Source organism: Artemia sp. Qi Xiang Cuo, chromosome 3 (assembly GCF_049724085.1).
Source record: "Artemia sp. Qi Xiang Cuo chromosome 3, ASM4972408v1, whole genome shotgun sequence".
In the NCBI taxonomy this organism is placed as follows: Eukaryota; Metazoa; Arthropoda; class Branchiopoda; order Anostraca; family Artemiidae; genus Artemia; species Artemia sp. Qi Xiang Cuo.
The window spans coordinates 29904847-29931409 of NC_142796.1; the positions used below are offsets into that span (position 1 = coordinate 29904847).

General features: G+C 35.6%; 2 protein-coding genes across 5 annotated transcripts in view; both read left to right on the forward strand.

Moving 5' to 3' along the window:
* dome (cytokine receptor domeless) overlaps window positions 1-26563 on the forward strand; it is a 168636-nt gene that overhangs the window by 3966 nt on the left and 138107 nt on the right. For all 4 annotated transcript variants that reach the window (XM_089085712.1, XM_089085714.1, XM_089085715.1 and 1 more), the window contains exon 2: window positions 17267-17430. In XM_089085712.1, coding sequence (XP_088941838.1) covers window positions 17349-17430 — 82 coding nt within the window. In that variant the 5' untranslated portion in view covers window positions 17267-17348. The remainder of the gene's footprint in view (window positions 1-17266; window positions 17431-26563) is intronic.
* On the forward strand, window positions 1525-2553 carry LOC148953983 (uncharacterized). The gene has a single exon (XM_089086063.1). It carries the CDS (start codon window positions 1525-1527, stop codon window positions 2551-2553), a length of 1029 nt encoding a protein of 342 aa, XP_088942189.1.

The window sequence follows — 26563 nt, forward strand, 5'->3', positions numbered from 1 at the left end:
GAAGACATGGATCATAGATTTCAAGCCATTGAGACGCGGATAGATACCCTCGAGCAAACGTCTGGCACCGCTGTTGACCAGGACTTGCTGAATTGTCTTGTAGTCTCGCAGGTACAAGCTTTAAAAACCGATCTTGATAGCTACTCAGAGAACAAAATGAAGCAGTTAATAGTCGAAGATAGAGACAGACAGAGACGTAAACTGAACCTTGTTGTGTTTGGAGTGCCGACAAAACCAGACGACTGACAGTTTATCCAGCAGTATTTGTCCCAAGAGTATAGCCTCCTAAATAGATCAGTCATAAATCCCCGTTGCGTATCTAAATTGAAAAAACAAACTAGCTCAAAGTCACCAAACAATTTTTCCGTTTTCAACCTTTAAAAAAAGAAAAAAATTCTACAGAAGTCGTATGACAAGAGAGGACCGGGTAGAATTAAGTTCAGGAACGACGTATCCAAAGCAGACCGGACTAAAAGAGCCAAGCTATATGAAGAGATCCAAGCTCGGCGAGCAAATGGAGAGACGGATATTGGGATTTGGGTTGGCAAAATCGTATAAAAAAACTTGTCACCTCCAGCCCCTCCAACTCAGATGGAACTCTAAGTGGGCTGCCAAAACCTGTACATAGTTTCTCTTCTAGTGCATTATTAGATGTAAGTGATACTTTTGCTAGCGGGGAGTCGGACGATTGTTTTTTAGAGTGCTAGATCTGGACAAACCATTGATTCGCTGAGTTCTGAAAGACCATCAACTCCCTTTGATAGTGGAAGCTGTGGGATGATTAGTGACCTTAGTGTTTTTTTCAGCAATGTTGACTGTCTAACTTTAAAGTTTCAAGAAATTAAGTGTGTTATTACATCAGGCGCTTCAGATATTTATGCCTTCTGTGAAGTGAAACCAAAAAGGACTGCTATCCCTCTGACGGAACAACAGATACAGATACCGGGATACAAAATAATCAGCAACCTATCAAAGGAGGAAGGAATGGGAATTGTCCTATACATCCGAGATACTTTCCAGGTAAGAAATATTAATATTGAATATGAGCCTTACCTAGAACAAGTATGGATTTCTATAAACGTACCTGGTGAGCCAATACAGATTGGTACGATTTACAGAAGTCCGAGTTCCCTTAATTTAGAAAGGTCCCTTTTTGAAGTAGTAAAATCAATTGATAGAAAAATTGCGCTGACAGGAAACCTTCTCATAGTCGGGGATTTTAACCTACCTTCTGTCCAATGGATAGATGGCTGTGGCTATTCTGGACAGAAATAAGTTGTACCATTTCTTGAGTGTCTAGCTAACCATTCACTTTACCAAGCTGTAATTTTTCCGACTAGGCACCGGTATGGCCACCCCCCTTCATTGCTGTACCTCTTAATAGTAAACGACCATGAAGCGCTCTTAAACGTGGCCCCACTACCGCCCTTTGGTGCAAGCGATCACGCTGCCATACGATGCTCCCTTAGACAGTATCCAGAAAAATCAGTTTTTACCAAACATGTGTATAGAGATTACCGTCTGATGAAGCAAGAGTTGGCGGGGCACGATTGGTCCTTTATCACTGAGAATGATGTTGATAGATCGTGGAATATGATGAAGAAAATACTTCTAGAGGTCTCAGAGAAAAATACTACAGTAAGATGGGCTCGTAAAACCAAAACGCTACCATTTATGACCAAAGAATTGAAGAGAGCAAGAAATAAGAAGAAAAGGTATTGGAGACTATATAAACAGAATATACACAATGAGAACCACTATACAAAATGTACCAAGACACGAAATCAAGTCAGAAATCTATCCAGAAAGTTATTTGAACAGCATGAGGAGGCTGAAGCAGCAGCATGCAAGTTAAATCCAAAACGCTTTTGGAATTATGCCTCAGCCCGTAAACCTGGTAGACACTCTGTTACGCGACTTAAAGATAATGACTGCATAATAGATGACCCAATAGAAATTGCCAATGCCGTAAATAGGCAGTTTACATCTGTATTTACTCCACCTGATAATGCCCCTCTTCCAGACCCCCCCCCCGAGACCCGCCTAACCCCGATGCCCCCGAGTACAGTCAATAGGGGAGATGTAGAGGCACGCCTAAAAAAGTTGAATCCAAATAAGTCGGTGGGACCTGATGATGTACACCCAAGGCTTCTTAAAGAATTGCATGTTGAACTATCAGGCCCGCTCACTCACCTTTTTCAGAAATCCCTTGATGAAAAGTGTATCTCGCAGGATTGGCGTACGGCCCACATAACCTCCATACATAAGGGTGGCAGCAAAGAGGACGCAAGCAATTACCAGCCAATCAGTGTCACCTCTGCAGTCGGGAAGCTACTAGAAGCGATTGTTAACACTGCAATCCTGAAACACTTGACAAGCAATAAACTATTCTCATCATGTCAGCATGGCTTTAGGTCTGGTCGGTCGGTTGAAACAAACTTGATTGATTCTTATAATTATATCACCGATCTTCTGGACCAGGGGTTCCCAGTTGATATCATACTAATTGATTTGACAAAGGTATTTGACAAAGTCTGCCATAACAAACTTTGAATCAAGCTCCAAGCGATTGGGGTGAGTGGTGTTGTTGTTGAGTGGGTGATTCAGTTCTTAAGAGATAGAAAATAAATGGCTAAAGGATTTGACGAGGCTGAAGGGATGCTTTTCTCTGAGGTGGCTACTGTTGGAAGTGGTGTCCCCCAGGGCACAGTTTTGGGTCCGACTTTATTTAATATATATATAAATGACATGCCAAAAATCCTAAATAACAAAGTAAGCCTCTACGCTGATGACTCGAAACTTATCGGTCATGCAGACACAGCGGAGAATATTAAGTCGATCTAACTGGACCTCGATACATTCACTCACTGGACTAATATTTGAAGGCTTGAATTCAACGCATCAAAATGCAAGACTCTCCACCTTGGGAAGAAAAACCCACACACTCAGTACCATATGGATTGTAGGGATGGGTCCCAAAATGCCATTTCCAGCAGCCACGCTGAGAGAGATCTTGGTGTCCTTGTAGACGACGAATTGAAATTTCATATTCATGCACAAGCGACTATTGAGAAGGCTAATCAGACTCTTGGCTTAATCAAAAGAACGTTCACTAGCATATCTCCAACTGTTATGACCAATCTATACAAGAGTCTAGTTCAACCAAGGCTAGAGTTTGGAATGTGTATTGCATGCCCAATCAATAAGACAGACCAAGCAGCTCTAAAATCGATCCAAAGGAGGGCAACGAAATGTATTAGAGACCTCTATGATGTCCCTTATCCATCCCGTCTCAGTAAGCTTAGAATACCATCTCTAACATATTGTCGCAAACAAGGCGATGTGATAACAGCATACAAGCTCCTAAATGCTGAGGATACCATTCCTTGCCTTTTCCAACCAGATAATTCAAACAGAACTCGTGGTCATTCTCAAAAGCTATTCCGAAAACTAGCCAACACCAGACTAAGGAACAAGTTCTTCTCAAATAGAGTTGTCAGCTTGTGGAACTCCCTTAGTGAAAAAACAGTAACCTCTACCAGCGTGGATGCGTTCAAGTCATCAGTGGATAGAGAGTGGCTCAACAAACTGTGGTGCACCATTTGGGACGCCACAAATGATGATTAACTATCATCACTGAAGCTGGCGGACACAGGATTCGTCCTATCGCTAGCAAGTGCGATTTAAGGTAATTTTAAGGTAATGTATGATATGTATACCTATTTGGTTATTTTAGTCAAATTACCTGATGGGACTTTTATGCACATAGTGATACCAGTCCAAAAAGGGGTTAGGCAGGGAGCCCTTATGTCTCCAGTTGCCTTCAATAACTGTATTCTTGATGCCAAAGCCCATGCCACCCTGTTTTGTATTTTAGAAGGAATCAATATATTGCTTATAGCTTATGCAGATGACATTTTTAACCCCAGTTGAACAGTACTCTTGTTTGAAAGAAATTTTGTCACTCTTAGTTGAGAATATGCATAGATCAATCTGAAATATAACTCTGAAAAATTTGAAGTAGTACTGTTTAACTGGGGTAAAGTATTGGAAGGATTTACAGTTAATCTTGATGGTGTGCTGGTCACTTCCAAGTCCAAAATGAGTTGTCTAAAAACAACAAGAAGTCTATTAATCTGCCATTTTAATCATCAAACAGCCAGTGCTTACAGTAGCTTGGTAGCCAGTAAATTGCAACTTAACTGTTGACTGCTAAGCAAACTTTACAACACATGCATGCTCCCACATTTCCTGTATCTTGCACTGTTCTGATGAGCATTCATAGCTACAGAGAGCAGTTATGGAGCATTTATTTTTGTTATGTAAAGTATCTGCTTGCCTTGCCCACCTGGGCAAGCTAGTCATGGATTATGCAAAGGTACAGGATTATAGACTCAACTGCCTTGATAAACAATTGTATTGAAGCTTATAACAGAAGAGTTGACCAACCCCCAGAGTCTCATCCTAAAACAGTAGATTGGTCTGTGAAAACATTATGTAGGATAGCAGTTGATATTTTGTGTATGTTTCATCTTGTCACATAACAAGTTTCTCAGTTTTTATGTATTTTATGAATATTTGTCATTCGTTTTCTTTTTGCTAGTTCTTTACTCTGTTTGTCAAGTGCATTACAACAGGTTGTAAATAAATTCAATTCAATAAATTGCATATATGCACTGAATTTTCTTTATTTTTCTCTACTTCAAATTGATTGAACAGTTTATCAAAATATAACATTCATTTGCATCAGAAGTGAGTACCTTCCACCTAATGTGCAAATATATACCCTAAGTTGCATATATGCATTGAAATTTCTGTAGATTATTCTTTTTTTCAAATTGATTAAAGAGTTTGCCAAAATAAGGGAAAATTCCTTGCATAGTCTGTATTCTATTCAAGGTATATATTCCCACATTAAGGGTGAGGGGCTAAAGTTTATTTCCAATGCAAACAAATGTTATATTTAGATTCAGAATGAATTTTTAATTTTAAATATATGTCTATTTTTTAGTTACTTTATTATTGAGTTAATCTGAAAATTTTTCACTTTTTATGCTCTTTAATAATTTAATAATTACATATAGGGGAAGTTACATTTTGAATCTTTAGAGGGCTACAGAAGGGCTTAGAGGACAGAAATGAAATCACTAAAAAACAAAAATTCATTGAAAACAAAAAATGTTTTCATTGAAAAACACAAAAAGAAATCATCGAAAAATAAAATAAGACTCTGTACTTTTTATAATAATATTTGTACTGTGGTTAGATATGACAAATCGGTTGTAGTTTAGTCAAAGTTATTAGGGGGAGGGATCAGCTTCAGGAATCATTTAATTGTTTTGATTTATTTAGTTCCAATATTTGAATCAAAACTCCAATATAGCTCCAAATTCTCTTAATTGTAACTGAAACAACTAGTGAGCACAAATAATGTTCTATACCTTGTGTTTTGGATTCACATACTAACCCATAAATGTAGAACTGCCTCTATGTACAATACCATGGTGACTTCTTGATATTTTTGTTTGTCTAAATATTTCTTTTTAACTAGCTCAAAAAAAGAATTGACATAAATGTACAGAGGATTATTACTGTTATTAGTTATATTTCACATAACACCAGTGCTACTTGTGTGAAATTTATCTCTGCATCAGCATGTCATATGAAATGTCTTCTTCAAGTAGGATAAAGTGAATTTGAAAAATATATGTATTTTCTCAAATCTTGAAAAAATAAATTTTCAAGAAATTTTATGCTCACAAAGAAGCAGTATCAGCCCATACTTTTTTATCCATTGTTATCAGTTGTAATATGCAGCACTAAGAGACCAAGCTTTCCTAGGTGAAGGAAATTTTAGAAAAAAAAAATTCCCACCCCCCTTCCAGAAATGTATATCTCCCATACCCTGATTTACACAAAAAATTGTGTAATTTCTCTAGATTACGTTTTTTTTTACAAAATACAAGGGGGAGGTGATTTTCAAACACTAGGAGACCAAGCTTTGCTTGGTGAAGGAAATTTTAGAAAAAAATAGTCAGCCCCTCCCCCCTTTCCAGAAATGTATACCTCCCATACCCTGATTTATACAAAAAAATTGTGTAATTTTTCTAGATTTTTTTTTTTTTTTTTTTTTTTTTTTTTTTTTTTTTACAAAAATACAAGGGGAAGATGATTTTTATACTCTAGGCATAAATTTTTTCCATCTGATTGGCATCCCTGGTAAGGTTTAGTTAATGTAAGGTTCTTACCACAATGCTGCCAAGAATTGTTCAAGATTTTCTGGATATTCTTAATTAAACCATGCTCAATAAATAAGTTAATAATTCCCTTTTTTCAAATATTTTAATTAAAAATACTGTCCCTGTTTCAAATGTTAGGAAAATTTCCAAGGGGATTCTCCATAGAGGAGAATATCCACAGGGGAGGGAAATTTATCTGCCAAGTTTTTTCATTGGACAATCCCTCTTTTTTTATTCTTTTTTTCTTTTAAAAAAGAAAGAAAAAACAACCCAAAACAAACCCTTTGGGTGCCATTTGTCACCCTATGATTGCTTTATAAAGTCAAATTTATAAAGAGCAATTATATATAAAAATTACTTTATGAATGAGCCCATAATTAGCTCTCTATGAGTTCCAGCCCAGCCTTTCCATTCCAAAAATATCACCCAAGTTGCACTTCTAGTGCACCATGTCACACTTTATGATGGCCTTATCACACATAGGCATAAAAAAAATGATAAGATATAAGAGTCATCTTTTATGAGTCCTTAAACAACTCTCTATGATGTTCCAGTGCCTCAATAGCAATGAAGAGAAATAATAGGACATATCACTGCTGTCCATGTAGAAAAAGTGATGCTTTCTTGTTGTTCAGTGAGTATCATGTATTGTGCAATTTTCCAGTATAAGGCTTCAATGATGGTAATTCCAAAGATGTACTTTTTGATTTGCTAAGACATCATTTTCAAATCACATGCAACTGAATGATGCAATGCATGGGCTGCTGGACTTGTGTGTAGTTCAACTGTGATATTTTGTCTCCTGGGATGGGTGCAGGAGTTGAAGGAAGTGGAAGGGGGACATGCACTTTAATATTAATGGTAAAGCTGGCAAAGAACCCAAGTTTATTAAACTCACTATCCCCCACCCAATGTGTTTACCAACTCATTGTCTTCACCAACTCATTGCTGACAGCATTTGTAAAACATGAGCCCACTACTTAATTTATGTTTGTTTGATGCATGTGCATTGTTTACTTATGTATTGTGTAATATTTTATAATTTAACCGAGCATCATCTTTTCTAAATATTAACCTTTTTATATCATTCCTTGTAGAAAAATGTCCTGCTGTAGACTAAGGCAATGAACGGGCTATCTCTACTTTTTAATTGCTTGGTACACCCCCTCCCATTAGATGAAAGAGTTCTCATATGGTCCCAGGATAGGGACAGCTGGGCTGCTTTGTATTCTATAAATTATTAATTCAGAAGTGCATCCTTAAGCTCAGTGATGTAAGATGGCCAAACTTTTGGTTCCTTAACTAGTTTTAAAAAACAGCTTTGTCCAGCTCACAAATTTTATGTGTTTTATAATGCTATTAAAAGTATAATTTGTATCAACTTTAATTGGTTATAACAGGCTAATGGAATCAATAAAGGGTAGAGCTCCTTACTTACTTTCTTTGGCTCAGAACTAACTTTATAAAGCAATGAAAAGTAGAGCAAGAAGAAAGAGATTTTGAAAAGGGATTTATTTCCCATCTATGTCTTCTTATAGTGACACAAGAACAGGAAGTGAAGACAGTCTTAATAGTGAAAGAGTCTCAACTTTGACCCAATTAATTAAGAACCATGATCAAATTAATGGCCCAACCTCAGCTTTGGCTCATATTTATGATGGCCTCTTTCAACAAAGACACTTGATTTTCCCTTAGACTAACAGGAGAAATTTCTGAGCAGAATCTTCAGAATTTTTAGACATCTGTGAAAAAAATTTAGGCTAGCGCTTTTCACAGGTTTTCTAACACACCTGTTCCCACAGGTGGTTTTAGAGGAAAGGGGTTGAGGCGGGACTTGCCCCAGGTGCAGAAAATTTAGGGGCACAAATTTGAAAGAAATAATGTAGCATGTATAATCATTTTGTAGTTTTTGAGTTTTATTTTTATTAAAACAAAGTAGAGGTTGTAGTTGGCAGTAAGCTAGTTACTGTAATACTTATATAATAACACTTAATATTTACCATAAGTATAAACAAACTGAAGAAGCCAGAACCACTACTGCTTTCCCCTGAAGGATATCTCATGTCCATTGACTATCTGGAGGTGGACCCCCTCTTGTCCTCCTCCCCAATAAAAACGCTGAAGCTACACCCCTTTTCAGAAATGTTAATTATTATTTTCTTTAGTTTTTATACTGAAATGGTATTTGAAAACAAGTTTTCAGAAATTTTAAAGAGTCAGAGATCCTTCAAAAAGCACATCAGTTTTGCAGTGATGTAATTTTTGACTGGTTTCAGGCCCTTTTTAAAAACTCCTGTAAATGTGTTTTCAAAGTAATATTTTACTATTAAGACTAAGGAAAATGATAATTAAAATTCCTGAATCAGCTGCAAGTGGCATTTTTTCTCACTAAGTAGTTTTTTTAACGCATGTTTTCAAAGTTTTGACAACTATGGACTGTTCTACCTTTTGGGAATTAAGGGCTCAAAATGGAATTTCCCCTAGAAACAAAAACTGAACTATGAAAAAGCATAAGAAAGGGCATCAAGTATGCATTCACTTTCATCCTAGTTAAATTATGTTGTAAACTGCAAATTTACCTTGTGAAAACAAACAAATTTTATTATCCTGATGCATTGATGCAACAGCTTGCAGGGTAATCATGCCAATTCATCGAGTTTCCTTCTTCTTTTGAAGGACAGACTATAGTAACAAAATGGTAATACAGGATTTGATGGCTAGTAAATTTGTTGTGGTTAACTACATCTAAAGGAACTGTGCTAATGGAATAAAAATAGCATAGGATTACAACTATATTCCTTTTTTAATGCTCTTCCAAAATATCATGGTTGCTTTTTTGAAAATTCGTCGCAGACTCTAAGAAAAGTCTTTCTTAAAACTAGGAAATTTCTAGTTAAAAGGCTTCTTGCTGTCTTGGATAGTACTTGGGTTAGATGAATAAAACTCAGGAATAATTCCAGAGCCTAAAATATAGCCAGGAAGGTGTTTTGAAGCTACTATCTCAACCCTTTTCTTGTCTTTAGGGCATAGAACATTGCTTTGGTGACAGTTTTTCACCCATCTAAATTTGGATACATAACATTTTACCTTAATATTGGGTTTTCAGTTTATTTTTCATTGGCTTTAGTTTTTGAATTGCAATTTTTATTGTTTCAAAAGGACTTCAAGTCATATAAATCAAGATTAAGGGAAGGTATTTTGCTCAATATACTTATCTAGTGTCTCAGTTAAGTAGTAAGCTAGATGCAAATCAGGATTGAGCAAAGGTATAATGCTCAAAACACTTTCCTGGTGCCTTGCTTGAGCAGTAGATTTTTTTTTTAAGGTTTAAGTTTTATAACACAAAGGTCATCAAAAGTTGGTGCCCTTTACAGAGGAAAGGGGTAGCAGTAGGCTAGATATAGGATTAGGCTGATCAGGATTGAGAAAAGGTGTGATGCTCAAAACACTTTCCTTGTGCTTCACTTGAGAAGTAGATCTATTTTTCAAGGTTTAACTTTTATTACACAAAAGTCATAAAACATTAGTGCCCTTTACTCAGGAAAGGAGAGCAGTTGGCTATATATTAATCAGGATGAGCAAAGGTATAATGCTCAAAACACTTTCCTGGTGCCTCATTTGAGCAGTAGATATATTTTTCAAGGTTTAATATTTATAACACAAAGGTCATCAAAAGTTGGTGTCCTTTACAGAAGAAAGGAGTAGCAGTAGGCTAGATATTAATCAGGATTGAGCAAAGCTTTGATGCCCAAAACACTTTCCTCGTGCCTCACTTGAGCTGTAGATCTATTTTTCAAGGTTTACTTTTATATCACAAAGGTCATCAGAAGTTAGTGCCCTTTACAGAGGAAAGGGTAGCAGTAGGCTACATATTAATCATGATTGAAACACATCAAAAGTTAATGCCGTTTACAGAGGAAAGGAGAGCAGTAGGCTAGATATAAATCAGGATTGAACAAAGGTATGGTGCTGAAAATACTCTCCTGGTTCCTCACTTGAGCAGTAGTTCTATTTTCAAGGTTTGACTTTTACAACACATAGGTCATCAAAAGTTGGTGCCCTTCACAGAAGAAAGGGGTAGGGTAGATAGTCTAAAATACTTTCCTAGGAGATCATTGAGGTCCTGAATCTATTCCAGAGAGTTTCATTCACCTAACTCAACTACCTTCCAAGATAGACAAACGTTACTAATCTAGAAGTTCACCCTTACAATCTTTACTCTATTTAAAATAACCATGTTTTTTTTGTTTGGCCCCAGAAAGATGTCCAACAAGTACATTCTTTAGCTATCTATAATCCTTCATCCATTAACATGGTCTAGCTTTCTTAGCCTTTCTTTCATTGTAGCCCTGGAGAGTTGGATCAATAACATCTAGGCCCAACTCTGTTTAATATAAATGCTAACAATGCACCCATGACTCTAATCTATCCTTTTTGTTTTAGTTAATTTGCAGCTAGGTTTTTTTTGTATTTTGTGTTACATTTCATTATGTCTCTCTTTTCTTTTTTCTCTGTTTTATTTATTTAGATTTGCTCATCAAAAGCTACAACCCTGAGAAAATTTGTCTGATTTCCAAGAAAAGGGGGAATGCTCCCAAAAAGTGTTGGGTAATTGTGCTCTTCCATTGCAGCAATTTTTTCTATATGACATAAACTATTACATTCACATAACTACCAGCGCAGAAGTGGTACAAGTGAGGCAGGGTATTTTGAGCTTTGTCAGGAAATTTCTTGGGGAGGGGGATGGAAAGTGCTACTAGGAGCTTTGTTTTCTCTGACTTTAAATAACAATATTTCTCTTTTCTTATTTGTATGTAATACTCTCAATGTACTTAACATCAGAGAGCCCTATTGTATAGATTGCAATGGCTCAGCTCAATAGATCGAATTATTACCAGCACAGAAGTGGGAAAGTGAGGAAGGGTGTTTTGAGCTTTGTCAGGAAATTTCTTGGGGAGGGGGATGGAAAGTGCTACTAGGAGCTTTGTTTTCTCTGACCTTAAATAACAATATTTCTCTTTTCTTATTTGTATATAATACTCTCAATGTACTTAACATCAGAGAACCCTTTTGTATAGATTACAATGGCTCAGCTGAATAGAAGATCAAAAGTCAGGCAGAATTTCCATCCATATGAACAATTATACCCCTTTATAATAGAAATAATAATAATTTATGTTTACCCTCTTTCGTTAGATTGAAAAAATGCACAAGAGAAGTTTAAAAAGAGAAAGAAAGAAAGAAGAAATAAAGGAACAAACAAGCAACAAAAAAGAAAAAAAAATAATTAACAATTACACAGTAAAGGGACCAATGTATCTAATAAAGAAAGAAAAACAAATATAAACTTATAACGAATACTAATACACAGGAATCATCAGTCAACTCAACTGTATGTAGTAGATGGTTAAGCAGAAAATCTAATATTTTCTTACAACAGTCTTCAAAACAAGCCAATAACTTTTCCATCTTCTTAACCATAAAGGGAGACCAATAAAATACTTATCATACCAGTAAAATTGGACCCTAATTTGCTGTTAATAAGTTATAGAGGAAAGATTCTAAAACAGAACTATAAAAAACACATGTAGTGTAAACATGGAGTTGTAAAGCTTTCCTAATGTATATTTGTCAATTTGTCCTTTTTTTGCCAATAGACCATATGTTTTATGGAGTTTCTGTTTTAACTCATTAATAACAAGAGTACATGTTGCTCTTGCTAATGAACCAAAGGAACAGCCAAACAATTCAGAGAATCATATCTAGTAACAGCAGGGCCATATTCAAGATTTTTTTTTGGGGGGGGGATACAAAAAAATAATAATAAATGCATAAAAATTTGTTTATATTCATTTTTGTTAGGTTTTTATGAGTTGGACACATATTTCGGGGGAGGGGTGGTGGTCAAACCCCCTAACCCCCCTTGATATGGCCTTGGGGAAGAGTGATTAAGGCTATTTTAAGGGACTTTGATTATACCTTTTCATTGGGATTTACAACCATAAATTCAGTCTTTAATGGTTCAATAGCAAGGCCAATCTTAGACAAACTAGCCTGAAGAGTCTCAACAGTTCTTTCCATCAAGGACAGATTTTCAGCAAGAAGAAGTATGTTATCTGCATACAATAGGTGATTGATATCAATATGGTTGTCAATAACACAGGGTGGGATATTTCTTGTTGCTGCTCTAAGTGCTTTGTCTAAAGTTAATGGACTTAAGACTGAGCCTTGCTTTTCCCATGCTTCATGAGGATCTGTTTACCCAGATTTCCATTGTAAAGATATTATTAAGGACTTTGCAAAAAAAAAATGCTGTTCATCAAAAATTTTGACAGATTATTCAAATGCTATTGATAATTTTAATTACAAGCCAATATTTTTATTCTTAAGCAGAAACATTCAAAAAGTTGGATCCCACCAATCAATTTACAATTACAGATATATACATTTAATTTTTTGACTGAAAGTAAGGAGAAATATTGAAATGTAAAATGAACAGAAATTATTCTGTATGTGAGGGAGGCTGCCCTCTCATGACCCCCTTGCTCTTTATGCTAAAATTTGACTTCTTGTCCCAGTTCTCTAAGAACAGCTGCTAAAACATAAGATATGTTGAATTGGAATTAGAAGCTTTTTTAAAGCACTAAAAATCTTGAGCATAACAAGTTAGAAACTACGAGGAGAGCAGCCTCCCTCATATATAGAATAATTTCTTCTTAAGTTTTAATTTTTTTCCTTACTTTCAGTGTTTTCTTTTTATTTAATCAGGAATAATATTAGCAAATACACTAACAATTCATAACAATTGGCCTGGTAGATATCCCTCAGTGCACCAAATAAATCCCAGCTAATCTTAATATATTTACTGACTGTACAAAGGTCTCAAAACTTAAATTCAGCACTCTTGGATTGATAGGTCTTCCACTTGGGGAGAAATAATCCTTATTACAAGTGCTAAAAGTTATCAAAAGACAGCTTAAATATGTCCTTTGCTATTAGCTAAACTGAATGAGATTTGGGGGTGTTTGTTAATCATATACTCAAATTCAACCTACATGCTGAAGCTGTTGCAGCAAATCCTTATCAGAACCTTGGTAAAGTGAACAGGATATCCTGCAGTTAATCACTAAGGTCTTTAAGGGTTTTATTCAACCAAAATTAGAGTTTTGAATGTGTATTGCCACTCTAATCAACAAGTCAAATCCAGCAGCTTTGGAATGAGTCCAGCAGCAAGCCACAAAATCAACAAAGGGTCACAAAGGCCCACAATACTTATTCTGACTTCAGAACTTGGATTTACCTACTCTCAGGCACCAATATAAGTGAGGTGACATATTTATGACCTACAAGCTGTTTTGTGATGATCTATATATGCTACCTTCATATCACCCCAAATTCATACTAATTAGGGTAGCTCAGCTCCCAAGAACATTTGGTAACTCCATGAAACTTTATGGGAAGTGTGCCAACACCAGGTTGCAAAACGATTTCTTCTCCCCTGAGTGATTGATATATGAAATCATCTCAGCCAGAAGACAGTCTTGTCTCCCATTGTTGAAGCTTACAAATCATCATTCAATATAAATTGGTGTAGCAAGTCATGGCACACAAATTGAGTTGCATCTGATAAACTGAGTCACCTTCATCATTGACTGGCATCCACTGGATTTTCCCTTATTGTCAGCAAGTGTGATTTAAGGTAATCTTGTTGCCTAACATCACCTCTTCACCCTCATTTATTACTAGCTCAAGCAACTCAATCTTCTTAACATTAATTCTCAAACTATTCTTGCACCCTGAACTTTCAAAACCTCCAAAAATATGTTCATTTTGTTTACATTATTATCTAGGATGTCCCAGTCATCTACATAATCTGTGTCAATGAGAGTTTTACTCACCTATTTGATACTATTACCTACTACAGTCTTCGTAGTGTTCCTTGGATAAAATAGACAGACACTGGGAACAACCCTGCTTAACTTATGATCCCACAACAAAACAATTCCTTATCTTCCTTAACCATATCAAAACCATGCTTGTACTTGCCACTAATCACTTTACGGTATTTAGCTAGTATACTTTTCAAGGATGTGACCATCACTAAAGCTTTTCTATCAGCTGTATCAAGTGCTTCTTCATAATCTGTTATTCCAAGGAATAAAGGCTGATGATTCAGATATTTTTCAAGTATTAATGTAAAAGAGAATATTTGGTCAATGCATCCTCTTCCCTTTATAAAACCATATTGTTCTTTTTGTATGATTAACATAATCTTTTAGTCTAATCATCATGCTAACAAATTTGCTTCTCTACAGAAATCAAGCTAATGCAACTGTAGTTACTATGCTCACTCTTATCACCTATATTATAAATGGGTTTAATTGTAGTTTTTCAATAATCACAAAGTATATCCTCTTTTTCAAAGATCACATTCATGGTCTATAATGTCTTATCTCTAACATAGTAAATGCTGTATTTTGAAAACAATTTCACCATACCATCAGCACTTGAGGCCTTATTATTTTTCAATCTTGTTAGATCTGTCCCAATTCTTTAAGAACGGCTCCTGGAACACAAGGGCTGTTTAATTAGAATCAGAAGTTTTTAAGATCACTAAAAAACTTTAGCGTAAAGAGTAGAGAACCCCTTTCATATACGGAATATTTTTGTTTTGTTTTAAGTCTTAATGTTGCTATAAAAATAACTTATTTTTTTATTTAATGCAATCACTAAAACCAACGTTAAAGTCTGTATATATATGCATTCTCAGTATTATAATGTATTCCGAAGTTAATCCGGCTTAAAATAAAACAATTGTACACAGGTCAGATGCCAAATGAGAACTAATCCCTATAAGCTAATGACCCAGCCCTACCTCCCAAGAGGATAAAAAAAAAATTAGTGATGAGTCAGGTTAATGAGAAGGATACCAACCAGTCATTTCAAAATCATAGTGACGATGAAATATCAACTATTTATGAAACAAAAGGTTTCACAACAAACAAAAAACTACTAATGACAAAAAGCTGTTGAACCCTGGCTTTGCCAAAAGTGACGTTTCTTTAAGAATTTCTAAACGATTCTTAAGTAGTAATTTTGGATCTGGTAGCAGCATTTTGTGGCATTTATGTAAATTTTACCTATCAGGAAAATAAAGTAAGCTTGAGTGGACTTCTAATCCTGTAGAGTCTTTTGTACAGTTTTTTTTCCAGTGGCCATTGTTTTGGTTGCACCAACGCTTGTGTTAAGATACCTCCTACTTTTTATCTACCCCCAGTAAGAAAATGGCACCATTCTTTAAGAGATAGTAATTGTAAGAAACACTCCCCTGTTTTACCTGTCCTTTTTAGTGCATCATATCATGGGAAGATCTCCCATAGTTCTTCAAACACAGATCAGCAATTAGCAAACCCTTCCCAATCATCAATTATCGCTCCTTTTTCTCCCGCCATCCGATCTTGGACAAGAGCTATCATCCTCGTTTCGATATTATACACAGTCCCTTACAAACGTCAGTCCCCACCCCTCCTTCTCTAATTTTAACTAACAATTTCCCTTGTTACCACACACTTCCTCCCCCATACAGATGGGGACCCTATACCCTTTCCAATCTCCCACAAACCAACAATTCAGCATTGGAAATGCTCGACAGAGTATTTCCACAATGACAGCCAACAGGTAATAAGTTATACCTTTAATAAGTTATCCCTTATAAGTTAATAAGTTATCCCAGGTAAGCCCTTTAATAAATTATCCACTTTCCTCCTTTGCTCCAAGGCCCTGTCCACCCCCTATGTTTGTTTTCGTAACTATTTTACTTGTCCAAATTCCCTTGTTATGAACGCCGAAAGCCTGAATTTTGAAAAATTGACTGAGCTAGAGGCCCTCTCCAAGGTACATATAATTTTGTAATTGCCATAACAGAGGTTCAAGCACAGAATCGTGACCTATTGAAATTAATAAGCACTCCCAATTCATAGAACTTTCTCCTCACAACCACCCCCTAGGTAGAAAAGGAGGCGGAATATTATTAATCGTTTTTTCCCCAAATTAATTTATCCCCCCCAACCTTCCAAATTATGATGAAATCATTTGGGTAAGTGTAAGACCCAAAGTTTTACCACATCCTTTGAATTTGATTGTGTTTTGCTGTTTTTAGTATTCCACAAATCAAAGCGCTGCATAAACTGCCGACTTTGTCCTCTGTAAATTCCCAAACGGTGGTATTTTACTAGCATATGATGCTAATGATTTAAAATTAAATTATCTTTATAATTCCCTTAATTTAAAACAGGTAATAAAAATACCAATAATCAAAGAAAATTCTACCCTTGATTTGATTTGCACAATTGTGCATACTTTCTATTGCCCAATAGTTCCTTTACCCCTTTTATGGTGAAGCTATGATTTTTAAAAATTAATGATATCTCTTTCCAGTTTCAATAAAATATTTTCTATTTCTGAATTATTTTATGAGCCAGTTTCCAGTGATGAACTTTTCGATTTTTGATCTTTGACTACAGATGAAGATTGGCTGTCTCTTATGGGGTACAATGACATAAATAATAAATTCTAACTTTCAAAATCTGATCAAAACAAAATGTATAGACTCTTTCCCGGAGAAAAGGGTAAAAACATGTCCCAATGGCAAACCATGCATCACAAGTCAACAGAAAAAATAATTAAAATTAAAATGAATCTACTTAAGCATGGTAAAACGCCCATAAACATATCTCTGCATTCTCTGCATAAACATATTTAAAAGGAAATACGTAAAGCTGCTTTTTCATATTGTAAGTATCAAGTCAAGGATTTGTTCTCTCCTAAGCCAAAACAATGCTATAATAGAGAATTGTGGTAAGAGCCTCAGAAATTAATTATTGATTTTCAATCTTTCGCTCAGGCAAGAAGATGCCATTTTATAGTGCAGAATCCAATAGATCTTCGATAGATACTTAAATAGCATCATAGAGCACTGTTTGTTGAAATAGTAGTAAGCAATCTCATAAGGATGGTTTTTCTTACAGGAAGTCACGGAGTTGGAAATAAGCTGGGTTTCACCAGTCCTATTCTTATAGGCTTGTTCTCAAACAACTAGGAACCAGTATAATGATAGGACATGTTTTATTTCTTCTGCAAGTATTATTTCCCATCAGCTACGCATGTACCGGGTTCACTGGAAGCATTGGACGTAAGTTGGGACTTACCTTTTTCTGTTTTGTATTTACCTAGCTTGCCAAACTGTAGTTGTTTCGATTTCTAAATAGCAGAAGCAAAATATCATTGGTGAATTTACTCGATTTACATTGCCCGGGCAACGTGAAGTGTTGCAGGCAACCCTTTATTGGCTTCAACAAAAGTGTTGCAGGAGAAGCACTTCAATCAGGAATCCGAGGAAGGGAATTAAAAATATTACGTTGACTTTGTAGCCAGTTGAATCTTAAGTATATATATATATATATATATATATATATATATATATATATATATATATATATATATATATATATATATATATATATATATATATACATATATATATTGTACCCTAAAACGTACTAGAAACAAAATAGACCTTGAATCTAGGTGAACCTTAAATGCATTTATGTAATATACCCTTAAATATATAAAAAATAAATCAAATGTAGACGAATTGGCACAAGTATCTAGCCCCTTGCTTTGGTTTTGTTTCTTTGCTATCGATTACCTGTAAATAATGTTGTAACTGGTAAAATTGGGTATTTTACGTATTTTACCGTAATCTTACGAACCCTCTTTAAAATTGGTATTTTACGTAATTTACGTATTTTGCTTATTTTACCAATCTCTTACATATTTTACGACGGCTTGCAGTTTTCGGAGCACAAAAGCACGAAGAGGCGACAGAAAAAAGGATTAAATATGATTTTGTTCTGTGTATAGCTGTGTTCCCTGGTTTGAAAGGCCGTCTGTCTTACTCAGGACTCCTGTTATCAGAACGATAAAGTGTATTATAGTACAGGTAATTATAATTTTAAAATGGTGAAATATTAGCTGAAATAAAATCACATTAATTCTATGAACTGCCATTGTAGCGATAAAAAGAAATGACTGTGGTAAATGCGGTCGTAAAGGTACACCGCTTCAAGTCCACTATCGTATATAGGAGACATAAACTCACACTTGATAGATTTTCTAATCGCGCAACTTCTGTCACTACAGATTTTATTAATCACGCTTGCACCACAGCAATGGGGCAGGAAATAAATGCATGATCATGCCATTGTCAAATATTGAAAGAAAATAAAATGTGTAGCCATATAAATGTAACCTCTTTTCCTCGAGCTATCTGGAGATCAGATTCCTGGGAACGTACCTTGGAGACATTCGAACTAATTACCTGTCGTGTGGCTAGATACAGACATATAAAACAAAATAAACAAATAGAAGAGCAATAGATTTATTGTAACTTACATTTTGGTGTACAACAGGGCTCACTTCAATTGACGGCAAATAATAACAAAGTCTCTACAATGACTGCATAATAACTTGAATCGCAATGCCTGAATGCCAATATAATTCTGTCGATAATAATGAGAGAACGAAAAAACACTTTTCTTCACTATATATCCGATCATGTGCCGTGGGAGCTACCCCACGATTGGCCCAAGTCCTGAGGCGGGCTAAACCCTCCATCCAATAATCTGTCTTAAATATTTTTGATGAATTTAGAAGTTCTCACACTCCTATTACTTAGAATTCCTACGAAAACATTGCCTTTTGTAGTTTTTTTATTACCACTCTTCTCGGCGAAATTCAAAACTGGATAGCGCCGTTCTTTGTCTGAGGCTCATATGCAATTTTTATCTTTGCTGATTAAGGACTTTTCTTTTTTTTTTAAAACTAGATTTAAAATTAATCAGAGGAAGTCGGAATTATCTTTAGAAAGAAGGAACTTTATTTTTTTTTGTGTTTTAATATATCATATTTTACTCACGGTACATCAGCAAGCGGACAAAAAAGAAGCTAAAATGATAGAGGCAGATATTTTGTCAGGGACTTCCGCCCAGCCGTCTTCAGTGCTAAAAAAAAGAAGGAAGACGCTTTTGAATTAACTCTAACTGAGCAGAAGAAATTCTGAATCAAACAAACCAAAAACCAAGCCAGAATAAATGAAAGACTATTCACCAATTAGATTGGGCAAGAATTCCCTGCTTAGCGACTGACCTAATTTTTGTTATATGTGTGGTCAGATGATCGTAATTTGAACTGAAGAAAAATTTTATTTGAATTCTTTAGTTTTAAGTTATTATAAATTGGGTTAGTATCTCTATTTAAAGCAAGGTTTATGGATCTTTTTTTTAAAATTTCAATTGCCTCCTAAAAGAATGTGGAAGCCATTGAAGCCATTTGCTTCAAATTTTAAAGTTGCCTCATCAAAAAGAACTACATGATCTGGATATCCAACAATGTGGAAGGCCGAAGCAGAATCAGTATCCTTATTTTTATTTTAAATTTCACATCTCCGAGAAATCTTGTATTCATGCCGTCTTTTCCCCTCGAGCCGGCGTTTACCCCCCACCCCCGGAAAATACCCCCGCGAAAAATTACCCCCTATTTTACCCATGGATAATTCCAGGATAATTATTAGAAGGGAAATCGAAATTTCTACTCTCCTGTTTAAGTCAGGGGCAATCGTATTGCATTACCTGTAGTAAAGGTAAAGACCCATAAGGGTTCAATGTATTAATATTTGTTCATTTCTTTTTTCCGAAAGGCACTTCGTGTGGAAGCGGTGGTCGAATTACCTTTAAAGGGGGCCCAGTCAATTGGAAATCGAAGGTTCCAATGCCCTTTTCTAAGATTTATCCTGCTTTTCAACGATTTGCTACCGAATGATTTGTTGCAGACTACAGTGTCTAAAAGAAATTTTTATTCTAGTTTAACAATCCTTGTGTTTCAGCAGTTGTTTTGAAAGAATCTTCAGATAAATACAGAATTAGTTGTAAGGGAGAGACAAGGGAGACTGGAGGTAGAAATTGATCTTTAATCCTTAGGGCTGTATCTAGAACTTTCATTTAAGGGGGGTCGGGGGTGGGGCTTCGGAACAGGCACGGTCACCAGAATCAGAATCTAAATCTGAAGGAGAGGAGCTAGATTTACAAGCAAATCCTCCTGTTGAGAGAGAGTCTTAATGACTGTAAAAGTGACTGAATGTTCCGCTCTTATGATTCACTGATTAGTTAAACAAAGTCATCAAGGTCTTACAAACCTCTTTTTTAATTGTACTCGGTACTTTTATAAATAACTAAAAAAATGACATGTATATGATATGATGAATGTTGTTGAATACGGCTATTTAAATATGCAAGGCTGTTAGGGTAGCATTTCTTAGGTTTAAACGTAGAAAAAAAATGACTAATATGATTTTACTCCCAAATAATGGTAAATTTGACTTTTTTTTATTCATTTTTTTCTTTTACAAAATTGATTTCTGAAATCAAATACTGCCCAAATACTGAGGCATTACCCTAGGAAAAAGATTGCCAAAGGGATAAACTAGACAATTATTAAAACTGATGAAACTTTAGATGATGGGCCATTCCCTCTTTTTAAGCCCAGAAAAATCGGGTTCATTAAAAAATGTCATTAAAAGCTTAAAGTTGTGCTTAAAAAGAAATGCTCAACTGGTCTTTTAGCTACAGGGCAACTCTAAAATAACAGTTATACCCTGTATTTCATTGGGAGTACCTTATTTTCCCAATTTTGCTTACCGAGTTTTTGTTTTACTGTAATTTTACAACACTACCTATCAATAGGATATCTAGGGCATCAGCTCTTACAACTTATCAGGTTTTGCCAACTGAGGCCAAACTAATTTGTACAGGCTTCTAACGCCTCGTCCTTGAAAATGGCTTTCGTCTAATATATATATATATATATATATATATATATATATATATATATATATATATATATATATATATATATATATATATATATATATATATATATACTATCTTTATATATGAGCAATAATTGTATATGTATGTTCTCGAAAACTGCTCCACATTTTTTAGGGAAAATTGGTATCTTGGGATATTCTCGCAAAAAAAACGATCTAGATAAGTCAGAAGTCTGAGAAAAATCGTTAAGAGCCTCTCAATTTTGGTTTTTGCAAATGACGTCATGTACTATGTTAGTATATCATTTAAGCATTTCTTATGACATCATATATGGCATCATATAAGTATTTCCTTATACTATGTCATGCATAGTATAAATAAGTTTGTTGAGTTTCCAACGCAACAGTTATTAATATAATATATTGTCTGTTCGAATGCCCAAAAAACGAAAATTTGTAGTTGCAGTTACTATAAATGATGATTCTTTGGAACCAACACCTGAACTATCAAAAGTGATAAGATGGGAAATTCGAAAACCTGGACCATCAATTGCGACAGCACCAATACGGACAGCTAAAGCAAAGGCCATCACTAAATTGTCTGAAGTAATCAAAATCCAAAAACCTGTAAAAAATGAACGTAAAGAGCAAAGACGCTGGCGGCTAGAAGATATGCGAAAACTACAATTTGAGCATGTTAAAAACGAAAACCAAGAGCAAATACACACGCGGTTAGAAGATAAATCGTTGGAAGAAAAAGAAGCTTTTGTCCCACCACCTGAACAATTAAAAGAAATGACAAAAAAAAAAAAATAATGAAAAACAAATGACAAAAAACAAATGACAAAAAAAGCATAATGACAAAAAACAAGCAGAGGCAAAAGTTAAAGGTCCAATAAAAAAAACTTTAATTTTACAAAGGCAATCACAATCTAACAATCGGATGTTATTTTCAACTCTTTAAGTTTTCTCAAACTTAAAATCCGGATGCTTTCTTTCCATGTGCTCATTAACACTGAAGTTGCTAACCCCTCAAAGCCTTTAAACTGATGTAACTCGTGAGACAACTTAAAACTTGCAAATAATTTTATCGAACCTATTTGGTGCTATAAAGTTATTGATCGCTTTTCATAACCATACTACTATAGATACACTCTGTTAAAAATATAAGAAAGGTATAACAGTCAGTAGACTGGCTTTACCTATTCTTTTGATTGAATATAAGGTATACTAATTTGCATAAGTTTATAATCCCTTAGCTAAGAAAATTGTGCTTGAACAACCAGTTTTTTACTTGGTCCCTCTCCGTTACGGACTGTATCCCAACACAGCTCTCTTACAGCTTATTGTTTACTATACGGTCAGTCACACGAGCACTTAAAATTACCGTTGTACAATTCCACTGGAAAAGTCTAACACATATTTTTCAACCTTTCGAAGCGCCCTGTTTCAGAGCCATTAAAACCCTACTAGTTCCTAGTGCATCTAATCGTCCTACATCGTACAGGTAACCGTTGCCCATCTTATGCGCTTTCCAATTTTAGTCCAGCTTAGATTTGAAACTGGTGCCTGCCTGCTGAAACAGAGCCTTCGAGTCGAAATTGGAAACATGGCTTGATGGAAAGAAAGCTTGGCCGCAAAACTTCAGATAGATCTCTCCTACATTGACTATAAATCCACTTCAATTCACACACTCTAGGCTCTGACTCAGTTTTTATCAAAAACCCTCCTTTTTGGCCGAGACAAGCATTATACGCAGCTTTCTCAAACATAATATCATATTCAGCAATCCGGCCTTAGGTCCATACTTTCTGTAAAAACTGTGGAGGTTAGACCCTTACCACTTTCTTGCTATAAGCTTAAATCGGCGGACTAGGAAAAGAAAGAATAAACAGGATGAAATTAAAATGTTGCTCCTGCAACACAATATCTTAGTGAGCAGCTCCAATATTTCTTATAATTAATTAAAAACAACTTTCCGAAAAATAAGTTTTTCAAAGAAAAATAAAGGCCATTTTAAACTTAAGCTCAGCAGATACAAATACCTGTTAAAATTCAAACTCAAAACGACCAGAAATTACTATTAACCAATAAATGAAACCCAAAACGAACAGAAATTAAGTAAACAATCATAGGAAAAAACATACAACAAGTAATAATATAAATGAATAAATAGATCTTAAAGCGAGTAATGGTTAGATTGACTATGAAAATCAAGCTTAAAACGAAAAAAAAATATCTTACTAAAGTATAAATGAAACTTTAACAGAAATTAAATAAACAATCAATGCGAACAAACATACAATAGATATTAATGTAAATGAATAAATAAATCTTAAAACGAGTGAAACTTAAATTGAATATGCAAATCAAGCTTGAATCGAATAAAAATAACTACAAACAAGAGTTTGGGTATCGCCTCCTCTCACTGCAGAAGCCTAAAACCTACAGTTTCAGAGGATTTCTGGGAGTATTTGTATAGCCAATTCTTTATCTAGTTCTAATTAGTGTATTATGATGTGTCTTAACGTCCCCTCGAAATTTCTATATACAGTTATACAGAATAGTTACAGTTATTGAACTGTAACTGAGATAGCTGGCTGTCTCAAAATCTGTTGCGGATGGGTCTGGGGAAAAAAGGGCGAGCTGGGGGGGGGGGGGGCTAGTTGTCCTTAACCCTCTTGACTCTTAAAAAGTAGACTAGAACTTTCAATTTCCAACCAAATGAACCCTCTATGAAGTTTATACGAGTATCCCTTTCATAAGAGCCATACCTGCCCTTAGGGCATAACTTAGAACGCCTTTCCCTGGGCCCCGGGTGGTTGCATTGACACCGGAGTTTTTCTTATCCGCCCTTTGAACTATTTTTAACAAAATGTATATCTCAAGATTTTCATCAAATGGGTTTGGAAAAAGAAGGCGTGGGGGGAGGGGGCTAGCTGCCCTCGGATCTCTTTTGACTATTAAACAATTTCCAATCAAATGAGCTCTCTCTGAAGTTTATACGAGCATCCCTTACATAAGAACCATATCTGCCCCAGGGCATAACTTACAACGCCTGCCCACACCTGAGTTTTTGTTATCTGACTTTCGAGCAATTTTTAACTTAATGGCTATCTCAAAATTTTTCTCAGGTGCGTTTGAGGGTAAAGGGGCATGGGGGCGCTAATAGCCCTCCAATCTCTTTTGACTCTAAAAACTGAACTAGAACTTTCAATTTCCAATCAAATGAGCCCTCTCTGAAGTTTTTATGATCATCCCTTCAATAAGAACCATATTCCCCCAGGGTGTAACTTACAACGCCTGCCCTCGGGCCCTGGGGGGGGCTGTGTCGACCCCGGAGTTTTCGTTATATGGTCTTTGAACTACTTAAAAAAAGCTATCTCAAAGGTCTTATCGGATGGGTTTGAGGGAAAAAGAGGGCGGAGGCGAGGGGCTAGGTGCCCTCCAATCTCCTTTGACTCTTAAAAATTGAACTAGAACTGTCAATTTCCAATTAAATTAGCCCTCTTTGAATTTGCCACGAGCACTCCTTCCATAAGAACCATATTCGCCCGCGGAGTATAACTTTCAACCCGTACCCCCGGGCCCTGGGGGGTTGTGTCGACACCAGAACTTTTGTTATATGATCTTTGAACTATTTTTAGCTACATAGCTATCTCAAAGTTTTATCGGATGCATTTGGGAATAAAGGGTTGGGGGGGGGGGGAAGCTTGAATTTCCAGTCGAATGAGTCCTTTTTAAAGTTTCTACGACAAAGCTTTCTATAAAAACCTATATGCCCCCAGGGCATAACTTACAACCCTTGCCCTGAGGGCTGTCGGGGAGTCTCAAAAACTTAATTTCTATCTGGAAATCAACTACGCTGAACAAAATGGCTATCTCAAAATTTTCATTAGATGTGTTTGGGGAACTGGTGGGGGTGGAAGGGGTGTTAGTTGCCTTCCAATCACTTTTGACCCTTAAAAAGAAAACACTAGAACTCTCAATTTCCAATCGAGTGAGCCCCCTTTGAAGTTTCTACGACGACCCCTCCTATATGAAGTGCCTCTGGAAAAAAAAAATGGTAATAATAAAACATTGGAGCCGTATGGCTTTTACTATAGGCAACGCTATAGTGTTGCCTCTGAAAATGTTATGGTTTCCTTAGCTGAGGACAGTAGGGTGCCTCGTCTGGATTTGCTCACGGGCATAGCAATTCCTATGTTATTTGCTCACGGGTATAGCAATTCCCATGGCAGCTTTCCAAGGCAGATTACCAGACTGGTTATTTCGCAGTGTATAATGTATTTAAACCTGTTTTGAGAGTATGGTCGTAATAATATAATGTGGTCAAACAGGTTTTTTTTTGTTTTTGATAAGAATTGCACAATGAATGTACGTCGTCAGTTCACGTGCACATTTTTTTTTCTTAAAAAATCTGGTATGTTATAAAGTAGTCAAACATGTTTTGGGAGCACGCACGAAATTATGTAACTCAACATCCGTTTTTTATTCGTCCTTGAAAAACTGTATAAAATGTTCATGCACTACAATTTAATTTTCATTATGTTTTAACATATCGAGCATATTACACTGCATATTATTAACTTTGAAAACAATGGATTCGTCAATTGTCAATGTGAGTACAGCTTATTAAATTTTTTAATTTATTTCCAGATAAAAAGCATTTACCAGTAAATTCAAATTTCAGGTGGACTTAGCCCCCCTCCCCCTTCCAACAATAAAAACCCATACAATAGTATACTCGTTAGAAAACTCTAAGTATGGTTTTTTATATTATGTAAAACAAAAACCCCCTCCTCCATGGCTGTGTTACGACCATAATTCCTTACTTTTTAGTTATTTCGTTCAAAAATATCCTTTTTCCCATCGTCCGTCTAAAATGTGCTATCTTTTCCGCTCTAAATAAAACCATCTGTGCTTAACTTGTTACCAAGAGGGGATAATTTCAAAACAACATTGGCATGCGTCTTATCGGGGGTTAAAAAAACAAAAGGAATGGAAACGTGTAATTCTAAACGCTTTGAAGAAAGAGAGTTTGTTTTTTGGTCAAATTAGACAAATATTTTTCAATTGTATTTGATGAAAGCAAATGGATTTCACAGATAATTAAGAGGCTTTTCTAAAAATATATGACAGGGAAGAGGGCAATGTATCAATTCTAAAACGGGTTTTCTTTACTTGGTACCCGTTAAAAACGAAATTTTTGTGTTAAATAAGTAATTCTTGTATCTTTTAAAAGAGCTTTACGGGGTTTGAGAGAGACTCTGTTCCCTGATTCCGTGTGGTTAGAGGGGGATTCTTTGTACAGACTAATTTTCTCTTCTGTAAAAAAAGGGCATTTTTTTTTCCATGCTAAATTTTGCCTTCTTTTTAAGGAAGAGGATTTCTACAATTACTCCCCCCCGGAAAAGAGAGCTAAGACTAACGGCGTTGC